A 22,761-nucleotide genomic window follows, 5' to 3' on the forward strand; every position below is an offset into this window, starting at 1 on the left:
GAGCCATTACCTGCTTAAAGTCGGGGTGCCAAAGAATGGCTCGGTCATCAATGGTGAGCTGTTGCTCGCCGGAAGGGCTTCGATGGAAGCTTCCCACTTTGATTCTTGTATAATTACCCCAATCAAGGTAATGCCAGTTAAAAATGTGAAAGTGCGTGGGCGGGTCCCCCAGATCATCGAAGTAGATTTCATCACCAGAAGTAGTTTTAAAATGAAGATCCCTCATGTAATGATGTAACTGGAAGAAGACAGAGAAATAGTAAGAGGACACAGCAAATAGATAACCACACATTGCAATAATATCTACAGTAGGGTCCTGACTAAGCTGCTACTTTCATTGTTGCACTGGAGGTTGTGATTAAAGCCTTTTTGGTGGGTAACAGGTCATAAAGGTTCCAAATCAATGCACCACATAGTAACTATATTGTCCAGTTTAGTCATGTAGACAGAGCATGCATGGAAAGTGCTGCTGCACTAGGTTTGAGGCAATGAATGTGCTATTTATACAGGATAGACATCAGTGGTAGAGACCACACCATGCCTGTTGAAGAGCGTTGGATGCTGACACTAAGCAGACAGGTCAGATTGAAGTGATAGGTGTTGCAGGAGTTGGTCATGATGGCAAGCCATGAAGGCAATAACTGGAGCTATTCAGTGCACATTGCATTAATGCATTTTCAGCAACATATTAAAATATAATTGATTCTATATTTTCTAAACATTTTTGTTCTAATGCTGTTATATGATTATTCGCCAGCATGAGGAGGCATGTTGGGTTGTTTATCAATCAAGTGATTCTCGTACATACTGGGCTCCCTGCTCCGAGCTTCAGTATCATCACCGGTCATTCTCCGATAATTTTATCTTTTGAAAATACACACATATGACGACAGTTCACAGCAAGTGCAAGAGTTTTAACCCTTTCGCTACTCGGCCTTTCCCCCCCCCCTGTGCCAAGCGTTTTTTAACTATTTGGGGTAGTTTGCGCTTAGGCCCCTGTAACTTTTTGACCACATAAGTTATCCATGCCATGTTTGTGTCCTTTTCTTCCAACATCATGGGAATTCTAAAGGTACCCAGGGTTTGTGGATTCCCCTGGAAGGGACCGAGAAATTAGTCAAAATACAGCAACATTTTTTTTTTAAATGGGATTAAAAAGTGCTGCAAATGAAAGCGTCTGTTTTTCCCCCAGCAAATTGTATCAACAAAGGGTTTTGGGGCTGAAATTACTATTTTTCCAGATTTCAGGGACTGAGAGACGTTCGTCTGAAAACCAAAAATATATACACAGTTTTGGCATTTTACTGGGCCATAACCTATTTTTGCAATTTTTGTGCTTTCGACCTTCTTCCAATTAATGGTAGAAACGGGTATGAAAGCAATAATGGATCCTGGAAAGCTATACATTTTAGAAAATTTGTTAAAAATTCTGAATTTACAAAGTGGTCATTTGTGTAGATCCTTTAAGGTTTCTTCATAGAAACTAAAAGTTGAAAATAGGAAAAATTGAAAATTTGTTGAAAAAACAGCCATTTGTGCCAACGTTTTCACCTTCCTGGAGGTGGGGGTAAATATGACTTGTAGGTTCACCAAGAACCCGACGTACACAAAGCCAATAACTGAGCAGCATCTTGCAATGTTTTGTTATGTAACGGGTATATAGCAATTGATTTGAAAAAAAAATACAGTGAAAAATCGGGAAGAAAGACACTTATGTATTTCTGAAATTGTAACAAAATATAGAGTTTATAAACAGTAGCTATTTGCACATTTCCGAAATTGTAAGTACCCATAGTGTGGTATTGGGTTTCGTCAGGTCTACATACTCAGCAAAACTCTCAAACACCGTAAATAGAAGTTGGCACGGAAACTGGAAAATGCAAAAGACAAGTTTATTAAGACCCCATGGGGTGGTGGTACATTCCTACAGCCCCTTCGGCAATGCAAGAAGTATCACACCGAACATCGGTGCGCGACCTCTTTTATACAGTTTAACAGCAATAAAAAGGTAGGCGGTATACATTTGAACAGTTTAGGTACATATAAGGGCATTTTTGGTACACAGCCAGCATGTGGGAGGGGTTTGGTACCACTGGTCAGTTTGGGGAACATTCCTAAGGAGTGACCACTCGTTAGTCCAGAGATCAGATGTACGCATGCGCAAGACTAACCATTGCTAAAAATAGCCTGTTGCTGGGCAGGGTAAAGGTTCATTGGCATGGAGGAAGGACGAAAGGGCACGCTGACCATGAGGCCGCATGTTCATACAAAATGGAAGCCAACAAATACAAAATGGCCCCCGCACGTTTGGTCAAGTTAATAGTAAAAGCTCGTGTAGCTGATCTAGACGCTAACTCAGGTGCTGCCAAATTACGACAGACTGCCCTTTTAGCGTTTAGCGTTTAGCTGAAGCTACCTCATAATGGAAGTAATCCGGATGTTCATTGTCAACATCTATCATCATAATTTTCATCACTTCGGCATTACTCATTTGTACATTCTTGGCTATAGCTCGTTTGGATGGGATACAGGCCGTAATGCATACAGAACATAGGGTAGGGCCACATTGGATACATAAACAAAGAAAAAAGAGTATTCCAATAATCATACAAAGGATAGTCAGCAATTTCCAACCCCAGGTACTAAGCAAAGCCCAGAACCAATTAGAGAATGTCCATGTACCATTTTCGGGGTGGATTTCAGCAGCAATTTTGTGCAATTTGGAAATAGCATCATATACAGATGGCGAATTATCTGGGACGTAAACACAACAACTACTTCCGATGATGCGGCATGCACCCCCACGATCAGCTAACACTACGTCCAGAACCATTCGGTTCTGAAGCATAACAATTCTCGTAATCTGGAGTTCTTCAGTTATATTCCCTAAAGCAGAGGCAGTTTCATTAGCAACTGCTTCCACAACACGTGTTAGCCGCCTTATTTTCCTGCTGTAGTAAAGAGAAGAGTGTACCAAGCATTACATGAACCATTGTGAGAAAAGGAAGAGGAATAAGAGGCGTTCCTCCTTTTTTCTGATGTCCAGGCAACATCCCACATACCCAACAGTTGGATGTATTTGTCATATTGTGTGTATGGTGTAAAATCTGAATGAAACTATTATTCAAGTAAGTCTGTCTATGTCTCTCTTCATGATAGGGCAAAGTAAAATGGAAATGTTCAGATGGAATTGGAGTGGTAGGCAGTAAATATTCCCGTGCAGGAAACAGTCTTTCTATAGTCCAAGCTATTACTGCAATTACCACTATTGTCGTAACAAAAAGCACAGCACCAAGAATTCTTCTGTTTCTTGTCGTATTAGGTGCCATAGTTCACAGAACAAAATTCTCAAAACAAAGCTAAAAAAAATAAAAATAAGTGCTGAGAACTGAGGCTGTCGCTGGTGTCTTCTCCGAGATTCAAGACGGGTGTCGCTACACTGGCCAGAACTGATCCCCCCCCCTTGATATTCTCGGCTTCCGTTTTCACAAACCTCAGAATGGTTACTAACCAGTCTCGAAAAATGAAAAGAACTCTTATTTTCTTGGTCGTAGATTGTACTTCACTCCACCAGAAACAGTGTGGTCCGGGAAGGCTCCCTCCGACTCGTGAGGCGTAACAGCTGGGCTCCTCTCTGCATCCAAATGTAAATGTAAATGTATTTGAACTTGTAAAGCGCACTGCTACCCGTCAGGGGTTTCCTGGCGCTGTATAACTCTGGGGAACCCGTCCTGGCTTTCCCTGTGGGATGGTCCCCGCTGGGAGTCCCCAAGGTGGAGCCAGGCATCCCCGGAATTGTTGGGGCCGTTGTGGAGATTAGGCAAGCTAATGCCCAGAGTTGCCGAGTGGAACCCCTGATTAGAGTAGGCACCGAAGCGAGAATTATCGAGTCCGCTGACCCAAGTCCACGACCCTGCCGCGTCGGGAATTGAACTCTGGTCTCGGGCCGACTTCTGCTCCCGGGTCTGCCTCCTCTAACCAGTGAGCCACACCACTCCAAGATGTCTCGATAGTCAGACAGCACAGTAGGATTTACCAGGTCCGGAGAAACACGACGGCAGTGAGTTGAATGTATCCACCGCTTCTTATTCGTGACTCGCACAGCCGTCCGAGTTGCCAGCAGAACTTGTTCGGGGCCACGCCACCTCGATTCCAAACTGCTGGATCTCTCGAACGCTCGGACCATCACATGGTCCCCAGGACGAAGATCATGGGCCTCTCCAATGGAATTGTCGGGGAGCGCTTCTCGAACGTGTTGATGAATAGAAAGTAAATCATTTGTTAATCGTGCCAAATAATCGTTCATCATTATACAAGGCACATCATGTATCAAACGAGGCTTTGGAACTCCCCAAATGGTCATCGGCCTTCCAAACACCACTTCATAGGGTGTGAGGCCAGATCGGGAATGTGGCACTGATCTAATAGACAGCAATGCCAAAGGCAAAGCATCCGGCCATTTCAAAGACGTGGATGCCACGATCTTTGCTAGCTTCAGCTTCAGAGTCGCATTGTACCTTTCTACTAAACCTGCTGACTGCGGGTGGAATACAGCGTGGAACCTCTGTTTGATTCCCAATCCTTTCAGGACATGCTCCACTACTTTCCCAACAAAATGAGGACCATTATCATTCCACAAAAATTTACAGACACCATAACGTGGGAAGTACTCTTTGAGTAACACCTTAGCTGTTGTCAATGCTGTATTATCCTTAGTGGGGTAGGCTTCAATCCATTTACTGAAAGCACACACCACCACTAAGACATACTTGAGGTTATTACAGCACTCTAGCTGGATGTAATCCATTTGCAGTACTTCAAATGGTGCAGTAGGTGGAACAAACCCTCCTTTAGGAGTATAAGTCCTTTTGCAGGATTGTACTGTAGGCATATCAGACAGGTCTGCACTACTCTCTTGGCTGTGCTGGCAATCTCAGGATGCTCCCAAACTCGTGTAAGTCATTTAGTAATTGCAAGAGCTCCAACATGTGCCAGCCCATGTGTCATTTGAACCATCGCTTGTAAATAAGCAGCAGGCAATTTCCATCTCTCCATATCTTTGCTACGCCAACAACCCTCATCATCCAACACTCCCTCTTCTGTCCAAATTGCGAGTTCTGCTTCAGATGCTGATTTCTGAATATCTAATATTTCTTCTCTAGCATCATGCCATCGCTCAGCCTGTGACCTCGCCACATACATAGGTGAGACATTCTGTAATATGGCAGTCTCCCTCGCTATGCGGTCTGCAAAAGCATTTCCTTGTCCTATTTTGTCTATCACCTTCTTATGTGCGCTACATTTAATTATCGCTACTTTCTTTGGACATAAGAGTGCATTCAGGAGATCACATACCAATTCTCCATGCATGATGTGTGTTCCATGTGAGGTCAAAAACCCTTGTTCTTTCCAGAGTAGGCCGAAATCGTGCACTACTCCGAAAGCATAACGGCTATCCGTGTAGATATTCACACATAATCCAGCACTTAACTCACATGCTTTCGTTAAGGCTATCAATTCAGCCGCTTGGGCCGATTTTTGCGGTATTCGTGGTGCTTCTACCACTGTTTTAAGTGTCATGATCGCATAGGCTGCGGAAGTTGTACCATCTGGCAGCTTTACACACGATTCATCAACCCACAGTTCCCCATCTACATCTGGAAGTGGCGTGTCCTGTAAATCGACACGACCCTTTGTTTGTTTGTCAGTCAGAAAAACACAGTCATGTTGTTCTTCCTTCCGGGTCTCAGCAACAGGATAGGGCAATAAAGTAGCAGGGTTCAAAGTGCCGCACCTCTTTCGTGTAATATGTGGCGCCAACAGTGTTAGCTCATATCCTGTTAAACGGGCACTAGTTAGATGCTGCGTTTTCGTTTGATTCAATAAAGCATCTACCGCATGGGGAACTAACACCAACAATTTGTGCGACAAGACTATTCCCTCACTCTGCTGTATAGCCACTGCCGTTGCTGCGACTGCTCGTAAACATCCAGGCAATCCTCGAGCCACAGGATCGAGTACTGCCGAGAAATACGCACAAGGTCTTTGTTTGTCTCCGTGTAACTGTACTAAGACTGACAATGCGCAACCATCCTTCTCATACACATATAATGTAAAAAGCTTTGTATGATCTGGTGTCCCTAACACTGGTGCAGAACAAAGAGCTTGTCTCAATTGTTCAAAAGCATTCTGACATTCATCTGTCCAGTCAAGGGGAATTGGTGCAGTTTTGGACAGCAATGCTAACAAGGGTTTTACAATGTGTGAAAATCCTAGTATCCATTGCCTACAAAAAGATGTCAACCCTATAAAGGCACGAACATCTTTCTGAGTGCAAGGGACTGGTGTATCTAAAATTGCTTGAATTCGATCTGATGTCAATGCACGCCGCTCCTTAGACAAAATATGGCCGAGGTAGGTCACCTTTGGTCTACAGTATTGGAGCTTTTTCCGTGAGACCTTACGTTTGTTTTTCGCAAGAAAAGCAAGTAGGGAGAGAGTGCTCTCCTCACATTGTTCCTTCGTGTCTGCTGCAAGCAAAATGTTGTCAACATATTGGATAAGAGCCACCCCAGACTGCAAGTCGAAAAAATCAAGCTGTCTTTTTAAAGCCTGGCTGTAAATGCTAGGGCTTTCCGTATAGCCTTGAGGAACTCGACAAAATCACTACGATTTGTTATTTAATGTAAAGCCAAACAAATATCGACTATCTGGGTGAATGGGAATCGAAAAGAAAGCGTTTTTCAAATCGATTACCAAGAAGGTAGTAGCTGTGGGTGGAATCAAAGTAAGTAAGGTGGTAATGTCAGACACCACCGGATACTGGGGTACAACTATCTTATTAATTTCCCTCAAATCAATAATGAAACGATAGATCTTAGTGTCTGTGTCTTTCTTTAGGATCGGAAGAATTGGGCTGTTACAAACATTATAGGCAACTTCTTCCACCACCCCTGCCATTATCAAATCATTCACAATATGAGTCAAAGCTATCTCGCCCTCTCTGGAGATCTTGTACTGTGGTACACGAGACAAAGTCACTCCCTCCTTTACAGTAATACGTACAGGAGGAATAATCATTTGCCCCACATCAGTATCGGAAGTAGCCCATAAAGTGCTTGGAAGAGAAGCTAATGCATCGAGCTCCTGCATGAGGCACGACTTTTCAACCTCTGGGTAGTTCTCGTTTAGAATAACTCGCACCCCTTCAGGGGCGCAGCGTATTGTTGCTCGGAAATGTTTTAACATATCAAGTCCCACAATATTATCTGGCGTGTTTGGAGATAACAAAAACGGGCATGGGGCAGTACATTTGTCAATGTGAAATATAAGGGGTTGAGACAATGGGCTAAGAGAAGGTGTTCCATCGAACCCTATTGAAGTAATCATTTCACCAGACAGGGGAGCCCTTTGAACCAAGTGTTTGGACAGAGCGCTACGAGTAGCTGCTGTATCAACCAGAAACTGATCAGTAGAACCCAAAACATGTGCTGATATAAATGGACCCCTTTGATCAACTGGTACTTCAACCGATTCCACACCCCATCCTACGCAATCCTATGCATATCTATTGTCCTGAGACTCAGTATCCTCTCCTTCAGCTATCTGATATTGATTTCGCCGATCAAAAGTATTATGTTCAACCTGACCACGACCCCTCTCGTCAAACCTACCACGATCATTCGCTCCACCTCTCGGTCCTGAATAACTATTCCGTGACCTTCCACTTCCTCGGCCCCTCTGACTAGGCTGTTCACGAAGTACCGGACAATCTGCAATCCAATGTCCAAACTGCTTACAGTAGGCACACTGATCCTCAGAAATGTCAGAACGAGGGGGAGACGTAACATACGATCCTCGTCTACCCCTATCATTCCCTCTCGATTGCGTAACATAAACCTGAGCCAACATCACCTTCGTCTTTAAGTCCTTCGCTTTCTTAGCACTACATTCTTTAGCCTCCAATTCCTGTCGTTCATAATACTGAGCCATAGTTAATAAAGAAGCAGGGGTTGCCGTGGTCCATGAACTCTCACTAGTCTTTAACCGTTTTGCAATCTCCGGTAGGAGATTAGCCACATACTTGTCAACGAACAAATGCCTGCCCGTATCCTCTGTTAATGATTGCCCACTGTAATCATGAAATGCCTCCTCAAAACGAGAAAAGAAATCAGAAACCGATTCGTCCGACTTCTGCTTACAAGATGCCAATACTGTCCAATCAATCTTCTTGGGAGTAACAAGTGCTTTTAATTTATTCAAAATAGCCGTCGGTAAATCTAAAATCAATTGACACGGCTTACATGCAGGTTCTCTATCTAAATCAGCTCTAGCTATGTCCTTCCAATCTGCACCTAAAATCGCTCGATCATCAAACTTACGAATCGCCCTCCACATATCAGGAGGTAATATCATTTCAAAGAAAAGATCAATATCAACTAACGTCATAATGCACGAAGAAATAGCGCCCTCCACACCTTCATAGAAAGCTGCTGGATTTTTACGGGGGTCAGGCAAAGCATTCTTAAGCGCCATAACATCTGCTCTATTCCATGGCGTATAAACCCAATTATATATGAAATAACCCTTCGCATCTACAGACGTCTTATCTTCGTCTGTGCCTGCCCCTTTAGGGGGGACATACAAAGGCGCAGCTTCTCGCATAGGCATAACATTAACTGCAACACTCTTATCTGATCCATAGATAGGGCACTCCCTGGAAATTTCTGTCGATCCAGACGCTGATGGATCCAACGCCTTTTTCGCCGCTCGCAGCCGTGTCGCCTCATCCCATAGCTGAACCAAACACTGGAAAAATTCATCCGCATCTGAAAGAGCAAAAATACCTTTACGGAAATTCTCACGACCAACTGATATATCTTTAGGTTCCAACTCAGGAGATTGTTTCCTAAACCGCTCAACAACTTCATCCGCAAAATGATCTAGAAAATACAATCGTTCCTTCTCCGACCACTTACTCATAAGACCATTAATCTCTGAAACAGTTATAGCATTTGTATTAAGTTTGCGAGCAACCGAACGCAATTCCGACATACGATCGGTAGGAAAACTGGTACGCTGTTTATCCTGATTATCCTCGTCCGAGTCCTCATCCGGAGCCGTAGGCGGAACATACGGAGGCAGGCAACGATCTAACAAAGAAAAATCATCTGTCTCATTAGTAAGGACAGGATAAAGAGGACGTCGAATAGGAAACTGACCCTTAACTTGCAAATTACGTTCTCGACTCTCTTTCTCTTTATGCTCCTGCAATTCTTACTCCTGCAGCTGTAAAGCTTTATCCCGAGCAGCCTTTCGCTGCTCTTTGTCCGCCAAGGCTTCTTCACGCTTCATTCGTTCACGCACCGCTTTCTCCCACATACGCACACAATCAAACATAGCCTGTCTAGACCTGCGCTGAAACAAACATTGTTCCACATACTGAACTTTTCGTAAGTCGAACGACCCATGTAGTGGCCATTGCAACTCACGATCCGTTTTGGTGTATTTGTGCCATAATGTGCTATACATAATAGGCAGAAGGCCAAATTTAATGTACATTTTGCGATTAGGAGGTCCCTCTGGGGGAGCCGGCTGAGATTCATTTAATCGATAATTGGTACCATTTCCAAAGCAGCACATCCCTCGGAGTGTGCTGAGAACAGGCATTTTCAAAATATCACGGAAACGTGATATTACATAAAATGGCACTTAAATATGCTTCTCACACGGTGTGCCGTTCAAACAAATTCAAAAGCAGAGAAATATCCCAACATGCCTGCCTATGTGAGGTGCACTCCACATATAATTCAAATCATAGGTCCAAACGTTAGCTAACTTCAAACATATTCATATTCAAATTCAAAATTCAAAAAGCCACAGTAAGTGTCAATAGACTACCTTACCAATCCTAAGCTTACCAAATATTTCAAACGTCCAGATTCCAACTGCCAAGTTCCGTAATCGAATCAGTCAAACAGGCACTATACGACAAGCCAAACGATCAAGATCTCAGTCGAAGACCGGCGCCACCTGGAAGGTCGAGTCAGAAGAAAAGGAAGAAACACCGTGGGTGCCAAGACTCGGGTCACTCAATGGCAGCGTACGCGTCCATGGCGAGTTTCCAAGCCTTCGTCACGACCTCTCTTTCGGGCATCCGAGTCGCCGATGAGTCCCTTCGTGGTCGCCAATTGTGGTATTGGGTTTCATCAGGTCTACATACTCTGCAAAACTCTCAAACACCGTAAATAGAAGTTGGCACGGAAACTGGAAAATGCAAAAGACAAGTTTATTAAGACCCCATGGGGTGTTGGTACATTCCTACAGCACCCTTCGGCAATGCAAGTAGTATCACACCGAACATCGGTGCGCGACCTCTTTTATACAGTTTAACAGCAATAAAAAGTTAGGCGGTAAACATTTGAACAGTTTAGGTACATATAAGGGCATTTTTGGAACACAGCCAGCATGTGGGAGGGGTTTAGTACCACTGGTCAGTTTGGGGAACATTCCTAAGGAGTCTAGAGTTAGTCTAGAGATCAGATGAACGCATGCCCGAGACTGACCATTGCTAAAAATAGCCTGTTGCTGGGCAGGGTAAAGGTTCATTGGCATGGAGGAAGGACGAAAGCGCATGCTGACCACGAGGCCGCATGTTCATACAAAATGGAAGCCAACAAATACAAAATGGCCTCAGCACGTTTGGTCAAGTTAACAGTAAAAGCTCGTGTAGCTGAGCTAGACGCTAACTCAGGTGCTGCCAAATTACGACAATAGTATCATGATAATAAGTGACTTCTTTTTTACACATTGTCTTTCATTTGAAAGGCAGTAATGCATCAAAAGTCAATAGGTAATAACAGTTGCTTCACAATTCTGTGTTACCCTAAGTCTCCTAATAAAAATGGTACCTCACTTGTGTGGGTAGGCCTAGTACCCCCGCGACAGGAATCGGCTCAAAACCGAACGTGGACACACTTCACTTTTACAGTGAAAACTGACTCTTTTTTTTGCAAAGTGCTTAGCTGTAGATTTTGAACCTTAGCTCTGCTGGCACGTATACATTTTTGAAAAATAGACGCCCAGGGGAATACAGGATTTGGTGACTTGTCTGGCTTTCACCGGGTTCTGTTACACAGAATCCCTTGCAAACCTCAAACTTTGTAAAACAAAATAGATTTTCCTCATAGTTCTGTTATGGAAAGTTCTGGAATATGCATGGATCCACAAAATTCCGTGCACCCCACATTCCACAAAGTCTTCAGAAAAAAAGTGGTACCTCACTTGTGTGGGTAGGCCGAGTGCCCACGTCAGGAAACGGCCAAAACAGCCTAGCTGCAGGTTTTGAACCCTAGCTCTGCCGGCACCTAGGTAAACCTAGGAAACCTATACATTTTTGAAAATTAGACACCCAGGGGAATCTAGGATGGGGTGACTTGTCTGGCTTTCACCAAGGTCTGTTACCCAGAATTCCTTGCAAACCTCAAACTTTGTAAAAGAAAAACACATATCCCTCAAATTTCTGTCGAGCAAATAACTGAAATCTGCGTGGATCCACACAATTACACCCACCCTGCATTCCCATAAGTCTTCCAAGAAAAATGGTTTCTTACTTGTGTGGGTAGACCTAGTGCCCGCAACAGGCAATGGCCCAAAACGCAACGTGGACACACCACAATTTCACAGTGAAATTTGTTGCAAAGTGCCTAGCTGTAGATTTCGAACACTAGCACTGCTGGCACCTATGGAAACCTAGTAAAACTATGCAATTTTTAAAATTAGACACCCAGGGGAATACAGTATGGGGTGACTCGTCTGGCTCTCACCAAGGTCTGATACCCAGAATTCCTTGCAAACCTCAAACTTTGTAAAAAACACATTTTCCTCACATTGTGTTGAAACGTAGGTAGATCGAAGCAACTAGCAGATTCTAAATACACATTTATTTAATCCTCTTTCCTTATATATTCATTTAATCTATGCGCTCTTATGAAAAAAAGTACTGTCAAGTTGCCTGCGATCATTATCAAAACCTAATAGAAGCCTACATTACACACATTCTATGTTTTGTTCCTTTAGTGTTAGGTGAGGTGAATGCATGAGGACATGAATGATGGGATGTTTGAGTAGTTAGATTACTAATATTTATATGTGCACCTAGGTATTTATACAACAATTATAAGGAATAATATGTGTTTTTAAAACCTTGTTAAGAATAATTGAAATATTTGTATGATATTCACCCTGCACTCGTGTTATTGTGAGCCCTCGATATTATACAAAATTTAATGGAAGTATGTCTTTTTAAAAACAATTTTGAGTAGCCTTTTATTCCTTCACATTCATCCAAGGCACCCTACCACATACAATAGAAAATGTCAGACTGGGTCACCTCAGTAATGAGGAGGTAATATGGCTAGTCCTAGCAAGCTATAGACCATATCCGCAAATAGGAGTTCTCACAGCAGCAGACATTTGTAGACTTTATACAGCTATAATAACACTATACAGACAACTAATTCAAGTTGCTATGCGAGCTATAACATCAACCCCAGCAAGGGTTGTTCAATCTGCATAACCACAATTGGAGATGCCCAAAATTAGTACAGAGTTATAGATAAGGTTCCCCTTAGAACAGGGCAGATTCCGATCTGGAGTGCACAAAAGAAATCAGTTTGAAGCAGTGTTTCCCCATACAGGACCCCAAGTTAAACATAGAATTCTCACAACGTGCCTTCCTTTGGAAATGGTTCCCCCGGTAGAAAACTGCGCCAAGTGGGGCACAGTAATTGCTGCTATTTAAACAACATCAATAGTTGTTGCCCATGCCCTGGATCAGGGAATTAAACTTATTAGCAATTATGCTACAGTCTCCTGAATTATTTCTAGTTTTATTAAAGAGGAAACAGCAGCATTTGGCGGTATAGCAATGTCTCACCGAGATACCATTAATGAATCAGAAGTGAGAACTGCCAAAAATGTTTATTGCTCAAGCCTATACATCTAGAGGTTGAGATAATTTGGGAGCCAGGCATAACAAACTACAAATTAAGTATAATTCTGAAAAGGATAACCGCAAACAGGCACCACAGTCTTTAAAAGAATGCTGGGATAATAAGAAAAATAAAGATAAGATTAAAGTACAAGGTGGATCTCCTTCACAGGAGTCTTCTGAGACGAGCTACAATTTGCATAACTATGAAACAATCGAACAGCTTTAAAGGCATAAGGCCACTGATACACATCCTTCTCATTCCTTTCAGGAGTCATCCAAAAAATGCTGGGAGAGAGGTGGTCGATCAGAGCGCAGATTGGAGGAGTACGTGAAACAGATGAAGGAGTCACAATGCTCTTCTGACTTGATAATTAAAAAGGAAGAAAAATTTCCACAGTAAAAACCTCAATTTGAATAGAAGAAGGTGACTGAGATAAAAGACATGCCACACATAATGAGGACTCTGCTTCAGAACAGAGTGGGCTCTGACTCTGCTAGACAGCACAACAGAAGTCACAATAATTTGCTAAAATCATCTAGAGTGTCTGGCGGCAGTAACAATTAGTGACTATATTGAGGTACAAACACTGGACCAGGGATTAAGGGGCTCATAACGATGGCGGAAGGACCGCCACCACCAGCCATGCGGTAGCAGTCCTTCCGCCATTGGAACGTGAATTTCCCCCACCACATTACAATGGCAGGTGATCTAGACATCAATCATGGCGGACGGAAAGACCTTCCACCACGGAACCACCACAGGCAGACAGACCAAATGCCTGGCAGAGCCGTCTGCATGCATAAAATGGTGGTGGTGCCTAGCAGGCACGTCCACCATATTATGATGCAGACTGTGAGCCAGCCTTTCCATGGCGGCGACACTGTCATGAAAAGGCTGGTGGAGATCTTGTTTGGCGGCCTGTTGCAGGCCCCCAATGGGGGTGGTGTATGTGCATAGGTACCCCCCTATATTTGAGTACGCTAAGTGGAAGGCACCGTGTGGTGCCTGCCACGTAGTGCACTGTAATACACAACATGCATTTTCAACATTGCGGTGGGTGCTGCTGTCATTGGAGAGTGACACAGTGGACGCTGAGGAGGAATAGGTTGTTGTATCTACTTTTCTCAGTGATTGCAATAGTAAGGCTGAGGCGATCCTGGTTTTAATGGAGCAACTGTGCCTAATTGACATATGGAAACATACGTTCTCAGAAATCACTGGGTATATACATTATTTGGCTGTACACAAAATTTACACCCGCATTGCGTTTTAGTAAGTGTCCAAAACCTTAGGTCGCCGAGTAATTAAATGTGATCTTCTTCCAAGGACCTACTATGACCACTCACCAATAATTTTAGATTTAGCACTTCCTCCTTGAACATTTGAGCTATTCGCCTGGTGCTTTCCACCCTGTTCCTTATTAGATACCGTTTTAAGGCAGAACTGTATAATATAGGCACAGTTGACAAGTTTGCGACAGTTTGAGAGACATTTAAAGTCTCTATCAGGGGGGTCACCATTGCAGAGCACGTATGGGTTCTCAGGTCTTTGAGAAGTAGTCTCATGAAACTGAAAGTAGAAATTGCACAGTTAGAGAGGGAACATCAAGGTTACAGTGATCCCCAAACCCAGCATGACATCAGGACGAAGCTTAAGAAGAATTATGAAATGTTGTTCAGTGAAATTAAACACTTGGGTAATTCTCAACTGCTAGGATGTATGGGGAAGGTGGAAGACCTGGAGCTACTCTGGCAGGGCTGATGCGGTCTAGGAGAGACGTCGGAACAATCACAGAAATTTTAGACAAAACTGGACAGTCCCTCTATGACAGTGAACAAATAGCGGATAGATTTTGCAGATACTATACCGCTTTGTACAATTCATGAATTACTGCCAACTATGAGGCTATACTTCATTACTTGGAGCACATACTCATGTTGTGGCTCACCCCTGAGCACAGAGAGCACCTTATGACCCCCCCCCTGGAGCCAGCTGAGATCCTTGAGGTATTGAAGAACATGTGAGCTGTGGATGCCCTTGTTATGGATGGCCTCACTGTCTTTTTTTACAAGGCTTATCAGGAATTGCTCCTACTCCACTTATTTACATTATACGAGGAGATGGGTGATGCTAATGGTATGCCATCTTCAATGCGGGAAGCATTGATTTTCACTCTTTTAAACCATTGAAGTATTCCAGTTAATGATGATATGGACACAGGAAGGCAGATCAAATGCAGTTTATTCTGGGAGAAAGATCCCATACACCACAAGCCAGTTGTCAGCTTCAAATCACATTAAAACATTCCACAAGCTCAGAATCCTCTAAGCCTGGAACTATTTTACATACCTAACATTCTAATACATCATATTGACTATATCATCATCATGATTTTATTGTGTGATTAATTAAAATCACTACAATGTTTACAAACGATAAAAACAATGCATAACAAGTTTAAAATACAAATTGTCATGGAGTCTGATTTATTATGTGTCAAAAGTCATTACGATTATCATGTTCCTTGGACAAATTGTTCTAAAACTTTTTGTTTCAGTTTAGTCATTGTGTAATCATTGTGACTGATCCTTTTCTAGTAACTGCTTTGTTGCCATGGACATGAATTTAATTCCCCAACATGAGAGGATGGGAGAGACGCCACTTAGCCACCATATGACCGCCTGCCTGCAGGTGCGGATTTTCAATGCGTTGAGGATTGCCCAAAGATATCTTCTTCTTGAGGCTTGCAGCACAGGGCATACACATAGTATGTGTGACACTGTTTCGTTCTTGTATCCGCATAGTCTGCAGTTAGCACTTTCTGATTTTTGTTTTCCAAGACGGCATTATATCTTTTGTAAAATGCATGCCCAGACGGTACGCTATTAGAGTTTTTTTAGGTGTTGACAGTAGTGTTGGGCTAGAAAGACTTGCGATTTTTGGGTGAGGGAAGAGTTAATTACTGTCCAAGCGTGTCTCCGTTTACTTAGGATTTTTTTATCTTTGAGCAAAGAGATCTTTTTTGCCGAACCGTTTGCTATTTTGCAAAACTGCTTGTGGTCAATGTTTTTTGTCCACACTTCGTGGAGTCCCAAAGTTGTCAAACTCTGTTTAAGAAATTCTCCCCAAAGGGTGATGTTTGGCCTGTCTACTAGAACTTTTATTTCCTCCCAGCACATATTGTCCAAAGTGTCACTAGGTGCAATTCGGATCTTATGGCAACATTTTACAAATGTGGAATTTGACCTAATGTCTTGATTATGTAAGCCAAATTCTAATGGCTTGGGCTGGAGATGCTGCTTTTGGCAACTGAAACACCTCTTTATATATTTTGTTTTGTAAGTTGTTTAGGATTGCTGATTCGCTCCCGAGCCATCTGATTAGTCCATAAGACAAGGTAGGAATAATTTGGGCGGCCATAACGTTAAGTAAGTGGGTGTAATTTGGACCACCCACTTTCTTTTGCAGTTGCCTGTATGCATATGTTAGTGATTGCGCCTTTCCTCTTAGAACCTGAATGTGCCTTTTTTTTGTGTTACCCCGCTCAATAGTCATCCCCAGGTATTTGTACGAGTCCTGTTCTTCGAGGAGAGATTTGTTCATTGACCATGTATATTTCAGTTTCTTACACTCTGAGATTCGGAGCACTTTAATTTTGTTTTTATTCAACTCCAGGTTTTCCTCTGTTAAATACGAAACCAGCGTATTCACTGAGCGTTGCAATCCGACTGGTGTCTTACTTAGTAAAACTATGTCGTCGGCGTACTGCATTATGGGTACGGGTGCGTTGCCTAGTTTCGGTGCATGACTTTCTGTTGCTTCTATTTTTCTTCCAATGTTAGCAAGATATAGATTAAAGAGACTGGGAACAAGGACACAGCCTTGTTTTAATCCATCCTGTGTTTCAGTTTTGTAAGTCAGGGTGCTGCCGTTCCCATGTTTCACCTTGGCCCCTGTCTGACTGTATAGTGTTGAAATTGCATTTATTAGGTATTCCGGCATCCCCAACTCTCTTAGCTTGCTCCACAACCTGGACCTACTTATATGGTCGAAAGCTGATTTTATATCGACGAAACAAGCATATAGTTGATGTTTTATTTTTTTGGCGTTGTCGGTTAGCAAGCACAGGGTGGCCAGGTTGGTAGCTGTCCCCGTCCACAGTCTAAACCCGGTTTGAAACCTGGGGATTATTTTTGTTGTTGTTTCCCAGTCCTGTAGCTCTTTCAACAGGCATGAGGCATACAGCTTAGCTTCGACGTCTATTAAGGAAATTAGGCGATAGTTTCCTTGCTTTTTCCGGTCCCCTTTCTTGTAAATTGGGTGGATGATGTTTCTTCTCCATGTTTCCGGAAGAGTTCCTTTTTTTAGGATGTAATTGAAGAGTGTAGATAAAAGATCAGCCCAGAAGTCCATATCTGTTTTGTAGACTGCGGTTGGGATGCCGTTTGGCCCCGGGGCCCCTTCTGATTTTAATTTCTGTATTAGCCTTTTTATTTGGGCATGTGTGATTGTTGGTTCTTTGTGAGTGAAGTTTGGTTCTGCAGTAACACTTTTTAGACTGTAGTCCTTGCTCTCCCTTGGTCCCCCTTGTTCTTTTTTTTGATTCTTTGGGGATCCTTTGTTAGGTAAAGGTTCTTCACGTATGTCTCCCATTCTGTATTGCTGATCCCGGGATCCTGTTGTAATGCGTGACCTAGATTTAGTTCGTTAATTATTACCCAGAACTCTCTAGGGGATGCTTTTTTGCTGGAAATAAGTAGCTTTGTCCATAACCCTTCTTTGTATTGGCCTTTTGCCTCCCATAGCTTTTTTCAGTATGCCTTTCTCATGTTTATGAGATCTACAATATTTGTATTTTGATCCTTTGCGGCCAATCGTTGGGCCCTGGCTAATTTCCTTTTTTCTTGTTTTAGTTCAATTTTAAACCAGGGCGCTGGTTTTCTTATTTCCTCTCGGGTGAGCTGAGTGGTTTTCCTTTATTACCTCCAACAAATTTTCCCAATTATTTGTTGGATCTCCATTGTCGAGGCTCCCATTTTGCAACATGAAGTTGGTGGCCGTAGTGGTGATTTTTTGTGTATCCCCGCCCCTCCATTTTATTTTCCGTAAGTTGAATTTTTCCGTTTCTTGGTTCAATGACTTCGTTTTCTCGGCTCTGGGTGCAATGATATCCAACCTAAGGATTTGTGGGTAATGGTCACTTTCTAGGCGCTGGACTATTGAATATTCCACAATTGGTACAAAGATCGTTGATACGAGTTTGAAGTCCAGAGTTAATTTAACATTGCCGCTCACGTAGGTTGGGCAATGTTGAGTCAGGCCTTCCTTTTTTTTGCATTTTAATATTGTTAGGCCCATTGTTACTATCTTCCTCCGATTGATTTGGGTAGACTCAACTGCTAAACTTGTTACTCTGTTCGTTCTACTTCTGTTAGTGATGAGTAAATTGTGGTTAAAGTCTCCAGAGATTATCATGGAGCTTTGATTATTAGTTTTTTGTAAAGTTTTGATAAAAGTTAACAATGTTTCCAATTTTTCCTTTTTTGTTTTCTGATCTGGGTGTATATAAATGTTTATAATTAGCAGTTTTTGTGTGGGCTGTATCGTGATTTTTATAGCTTGAACCCAGTTTAATCCCACATCCAATGTTTCCTGGATCCAGTTGTATTTCTGAGAGACGAGGATTGTTAAACCACCCCGGGGGTGCCCGTATTTTGCATGTTTTTCTGCAAGTAAGTGATAGTCTGTGAAGCCTGGAATTCCTAATTGTGACAGATTCCAGGTTTCTTATAAGAGTATTATGTCCGATTTGTCAAAAAAACTTAGAGTTTGGTGATCCTGCTCTATGGAGTTGAAACCGTGCACGTTTCCAAGAGCATAGATTAATTTGGTCTGCTGTCGGTTTTTCCTTTTGCCTACCATTTGCTTGTTTTCTGGTTGTGGTTGCTTTGTTGGTTCTAGGAGCCCTTTTCGCTGAGTACGGCTGGGATCCATGACCAGTCTTGGTTACTACCGTGGAACCGGTAAGTAATTATCTGATTTTCCGGTATAGTTTTTGTTTCTGTTCCTTTCTCTGGAGAGGTTGCTCGGGCTGTGTGTAAACATGATTTCGTTTGGGTCCCTTGGTGCTCCTTGTCCTTTTGATAATCCGGGCTGTTGTGAAGAGGATAGGGGTATTTCGGTTGCTTATGTTGTAGTATTTTGATTCCCAAGTTCTTAAATATTTCTTTATGTGCATAGATTTGTGCTGCAATCTCTTTTGATTTCCAAGTAGTAATTGAGTTTTCTGTTCCTGGCCTTGCTCTATTTTGCTGGAACTCTACTACTTCCATATCTTGGGAAACTATTCCTTTGAGGGCTGGAATTTCCTTAAACAGTTTTAAGATGTTTCCTTGGTTGAGGATATCATATATTGACTACATAAATAAATATTTCATTCCTAATGAAATACTATGAATACTACACATCTCCCTTCTTTATCAACAAAAAATTTACCAACAAAGAAGAGAAAAAGAAAACAAATACATTTTCATCATACAAAATCTTTATAACGAATAGGAGCTTTGATGCTTCTTGATGACCGTCTTATATTCAGAGAAAAATCATTATCTTTAATCAAAGTATTACGAGCATCCACCATGACATTGTCATCCTTGATAATATGATCAAATTTACCTTTGACAATTGCAACTCTGTTTAAGTTCCATATTCGATAGTCCTGTGTCTGAATAGCGTCATTAAATACTTAATAACTTTAATAGGTTTCATAAATTTAGGAAAAGATCCCCCTAACACAACCGGATGCTTTATCACTACCCAGTCACCAATCTTTACAATGGTTTTCTTAACACCCTTTTTAGCATCAAAATATCTTTTCCTATGCTTCGCTTCTTCTTCATCTTTCATTTGTACAACCTCACCATCACATAAACTCTCTTTCCCTTTAAATAATTCATACTTGTCCACCCAAGTAGGTTCAACCACAGTGTTGGGTACCCTTCCTCTAAGCAAGAGAAAAGGTGTTTTGCCAGTGGTAGAATGAGGAGACAACCTGTATTCCTCAATTTTCCTCTGAACTTCTTCTTTCCAGTTTAATGATTGAGATTTAGCCAACATAACAGACTCTTTTACAACCCTATTGAATCTCTCAATCATACCGTTTGCCCCGGGATGATATAACGAAGAAGTTTTATGAACAATACCCCTTGAAGCCAAATAATCTTCAATTTTTTTAGAGATTAATTGTACCCCATTATCGATCAACAACGTTTTAGGAAACGCTTCTTCTGCAAAAACCTTATCCAAGCAGCTAATTATACAACTAGTATCAATACTAGATAAAAAGAACATAATGGGTAATCTCGAATACATATCAATAATCATCAGAGCATAAGAAACAGATGCTTTGCCATGTATAGGACCAATTATATCTAATGCAATGTCTTGCAAGGGCTTACAAGGACGCTTTCTTAACATCATTGGTTGTTCATATGTGCACTTGGATTTGTCACTAAGCAAACATGGAACACAACCTCTAATGACCCTCTCAACCATTTTGTCCATTCCTGGCCACCAATAAGACATACGCAAACGCTCTTTGCACTTTGAAATTCCAGTATGAGCAGAGTGAACTAAATCAATGAGTTCCTTTCTAAGATTACAAGGAGGTACTAATTTACATCCTCTAAACAGCAAACCTGTATCTATGAATAACTCATTTCTCAAAACCCAAAAAGGTTTAGAGTCTTTGGAACCACATTTATTAGTATTCCAACCTTTTTGAATCAAAGACATAACTTCAACCAAAGTGGGATCCTGGTCCACCTCTTCACGCCATTTTTCTTCCGAAATGATTTAATGATCAACACAACAAACCCACTCATCATCATTGTCTGCATCTTCTTCACAAGAAACCTCCTAAGAAACGAGACAAGATAAAACATCAGCGACCCCATTATTAACATCAGGCAAGTACTTCAACTCAAAATTATACTCCTGTAAACTTATAATCCACTTTGATATCCTAACCGAGATGGAATCTAAGCCCTTTTTGTTAAAAATCTCAACCAAAGGTTTATGGTCAGAATGAACCTCAAATTCAACGCCCTACAAAAATGTCTTCAATTTCTTTATAGCCCATGTTACAGCAAGAGATTCCCTTTCCACTACTGAATCACGTTTTTCAGGATCTCTCAAGCATATGGACAAAAACATAACCATTTGAATTCCTGAAGCATCTGTTTGTTGTAATACCGCTCCTAGTCCCTTTTCACTCGCATCAGAGATCACAATGGACTTGGCAGAGTGATCAAAACTTTTCAAAGATGGAGCATAATTACGTCTCTTTTTAATGTCAACAAATTTCTCCTCACATTGTGAAGACCATATAAAGTCCACCCGTACATAATACATTTCTCATGTTAACGTTCGAAGAAGCAAAACCCTTCACAAATTTAGCATAATATTCTATCATGCCTAGAAAATTCATCAAATCACTCTTATTAACCGGAGCACACAAATTGTTAATTGTGTTGACTAATTCCATTTTAGGTTTAATGCCAACACCAGTTATATTATGACCAAGATAGTTAATGGATTCTGACCGAAATTTGCACTTTTTAACTTTAACCGTAAGATTGTGTACAATCAAGCTATTTAACACACTCCTCAATCTTGAGTCATGTTCAAACATGTCTTTAGCAAATATCAAGATGCCATCCTAATATACACATACATCAGGAAGATCCCTTAAAACTTTTTCCATCACTCGCTGAAACACTGAGGACGCTGACACCAATCCAAAAGGCACACATTTAAATCTGTATGTACCAAATGGAGTGATGAAAGACGTGTAATCTCTAGAGGACTCATGCAACTCAATCAGGTGATATGCAGATGTTAAATCGATTGTGCTGAAAAATTTTGCACCACCAAGTAGAACTAAAAGCTCATTGATATTGGGCAAGGGATACCTATCGACAACTACATTTTTATTTAGACTTCTCAAATCTATGCAGAGACGAAGGTCCCCATTGGCTTTACATGCTGCGACGACCGGAGCCAACTATTCTGTGCCCTCAACTTCCTCTGTATTTCCACCTTCCAATAACTTTTGAATTTCTTTTTTCATGTCGTCCCTTACCGAAATAGGAACATTTCTTACTTTAGGGCATGTAGGAAAAACATTTTTTTTCAACTTAATCTTGTCACAGTCCCCTTTTAAACATCCCAATTCTTCTTTAAAAATATTTTTTAACTCAGATTTCAATGAGTGTATAAAATCCTCAACATATTGTTTAGAAACAGAACAAATATTTTCTCTGATACAAATAGGAGGATAGGAATTTGGATCAAGATAAACCCTTAAATCTCCTTGATGTAAACAACTTATAAGACTATCACCACTCTTTGACACATACATTTTCCCAGAGGTTAATCTATTTTTATATTCAATTAAACCCATGAAATATCCATGCAATTTAATTGGTTCACCACTGTATGCAAGTAGGATTGTGTAAGGTTTCAACAATTGAACTTTTCCCTTCAGTTTTTTAACATAAAAGTCATTTGACACTAGGGTAATCTTTGCCCCTGAATCAAATCAAGGGAACTCTGTTTACCTTTTGAATTGCTAACAACTTGTACTACAACGTGACCACAGTCAGCATCCTCAGAACTCTCTTCACCTTCACACTCGTTGTACACTTCAACCTTCTTTATCTTGCTCTTTGGCTTAGTTCGGCAAAATGATGAGAAATGCCCTTTT

At 41.6% G+C, this 22,761-nt stretch overlaps 1 protein-coding gene across 1 annotated transcript in view; it reads right to left on the bottom strand.

Moving 5' to 3' along the window:
* The window catches only part of LOC144784222 (vomeronasal type-2 receptor 26-like), a 187,247-nt gene extending 167,097 nt beyond the window's left edge, over positions 1-20,150 (bottom strand). The window contains exons 1-3 of the mRNA XM_078662873.1: positions 19,812-20,150; positions 19,534-19,719; positions 11-238 (exon numbers count right to left, since the gene is read on the bottom strand). Coding sequence (XP_078518999.1) covers positions 11-238; positions 19,534-19,719; positions 19,812-20,150 — 753 coding nt within the window. The remainder of the gene's footprint in view (positions 1-10; positions 239-19,533; positions 19,720-19,811) is intronic.
* Positions 20,151-22,761: the final 2,611 nt, after the last annotated feature.

The sequence above is a fragment of the Lissotriton helveticus genome, chromosome 10, assembly GCF_964261635.1.
Source record: "Lissotriton helveticus chromosome 10, aLisHel1.1, whole genome shotgun sequence".
Taxonomy (NCBI): Eukaryota; Metazoa; Chordata; class Amphibia; order Caudata; family Salamandridae; genus Lissotriton; species Lissotriton helveticus.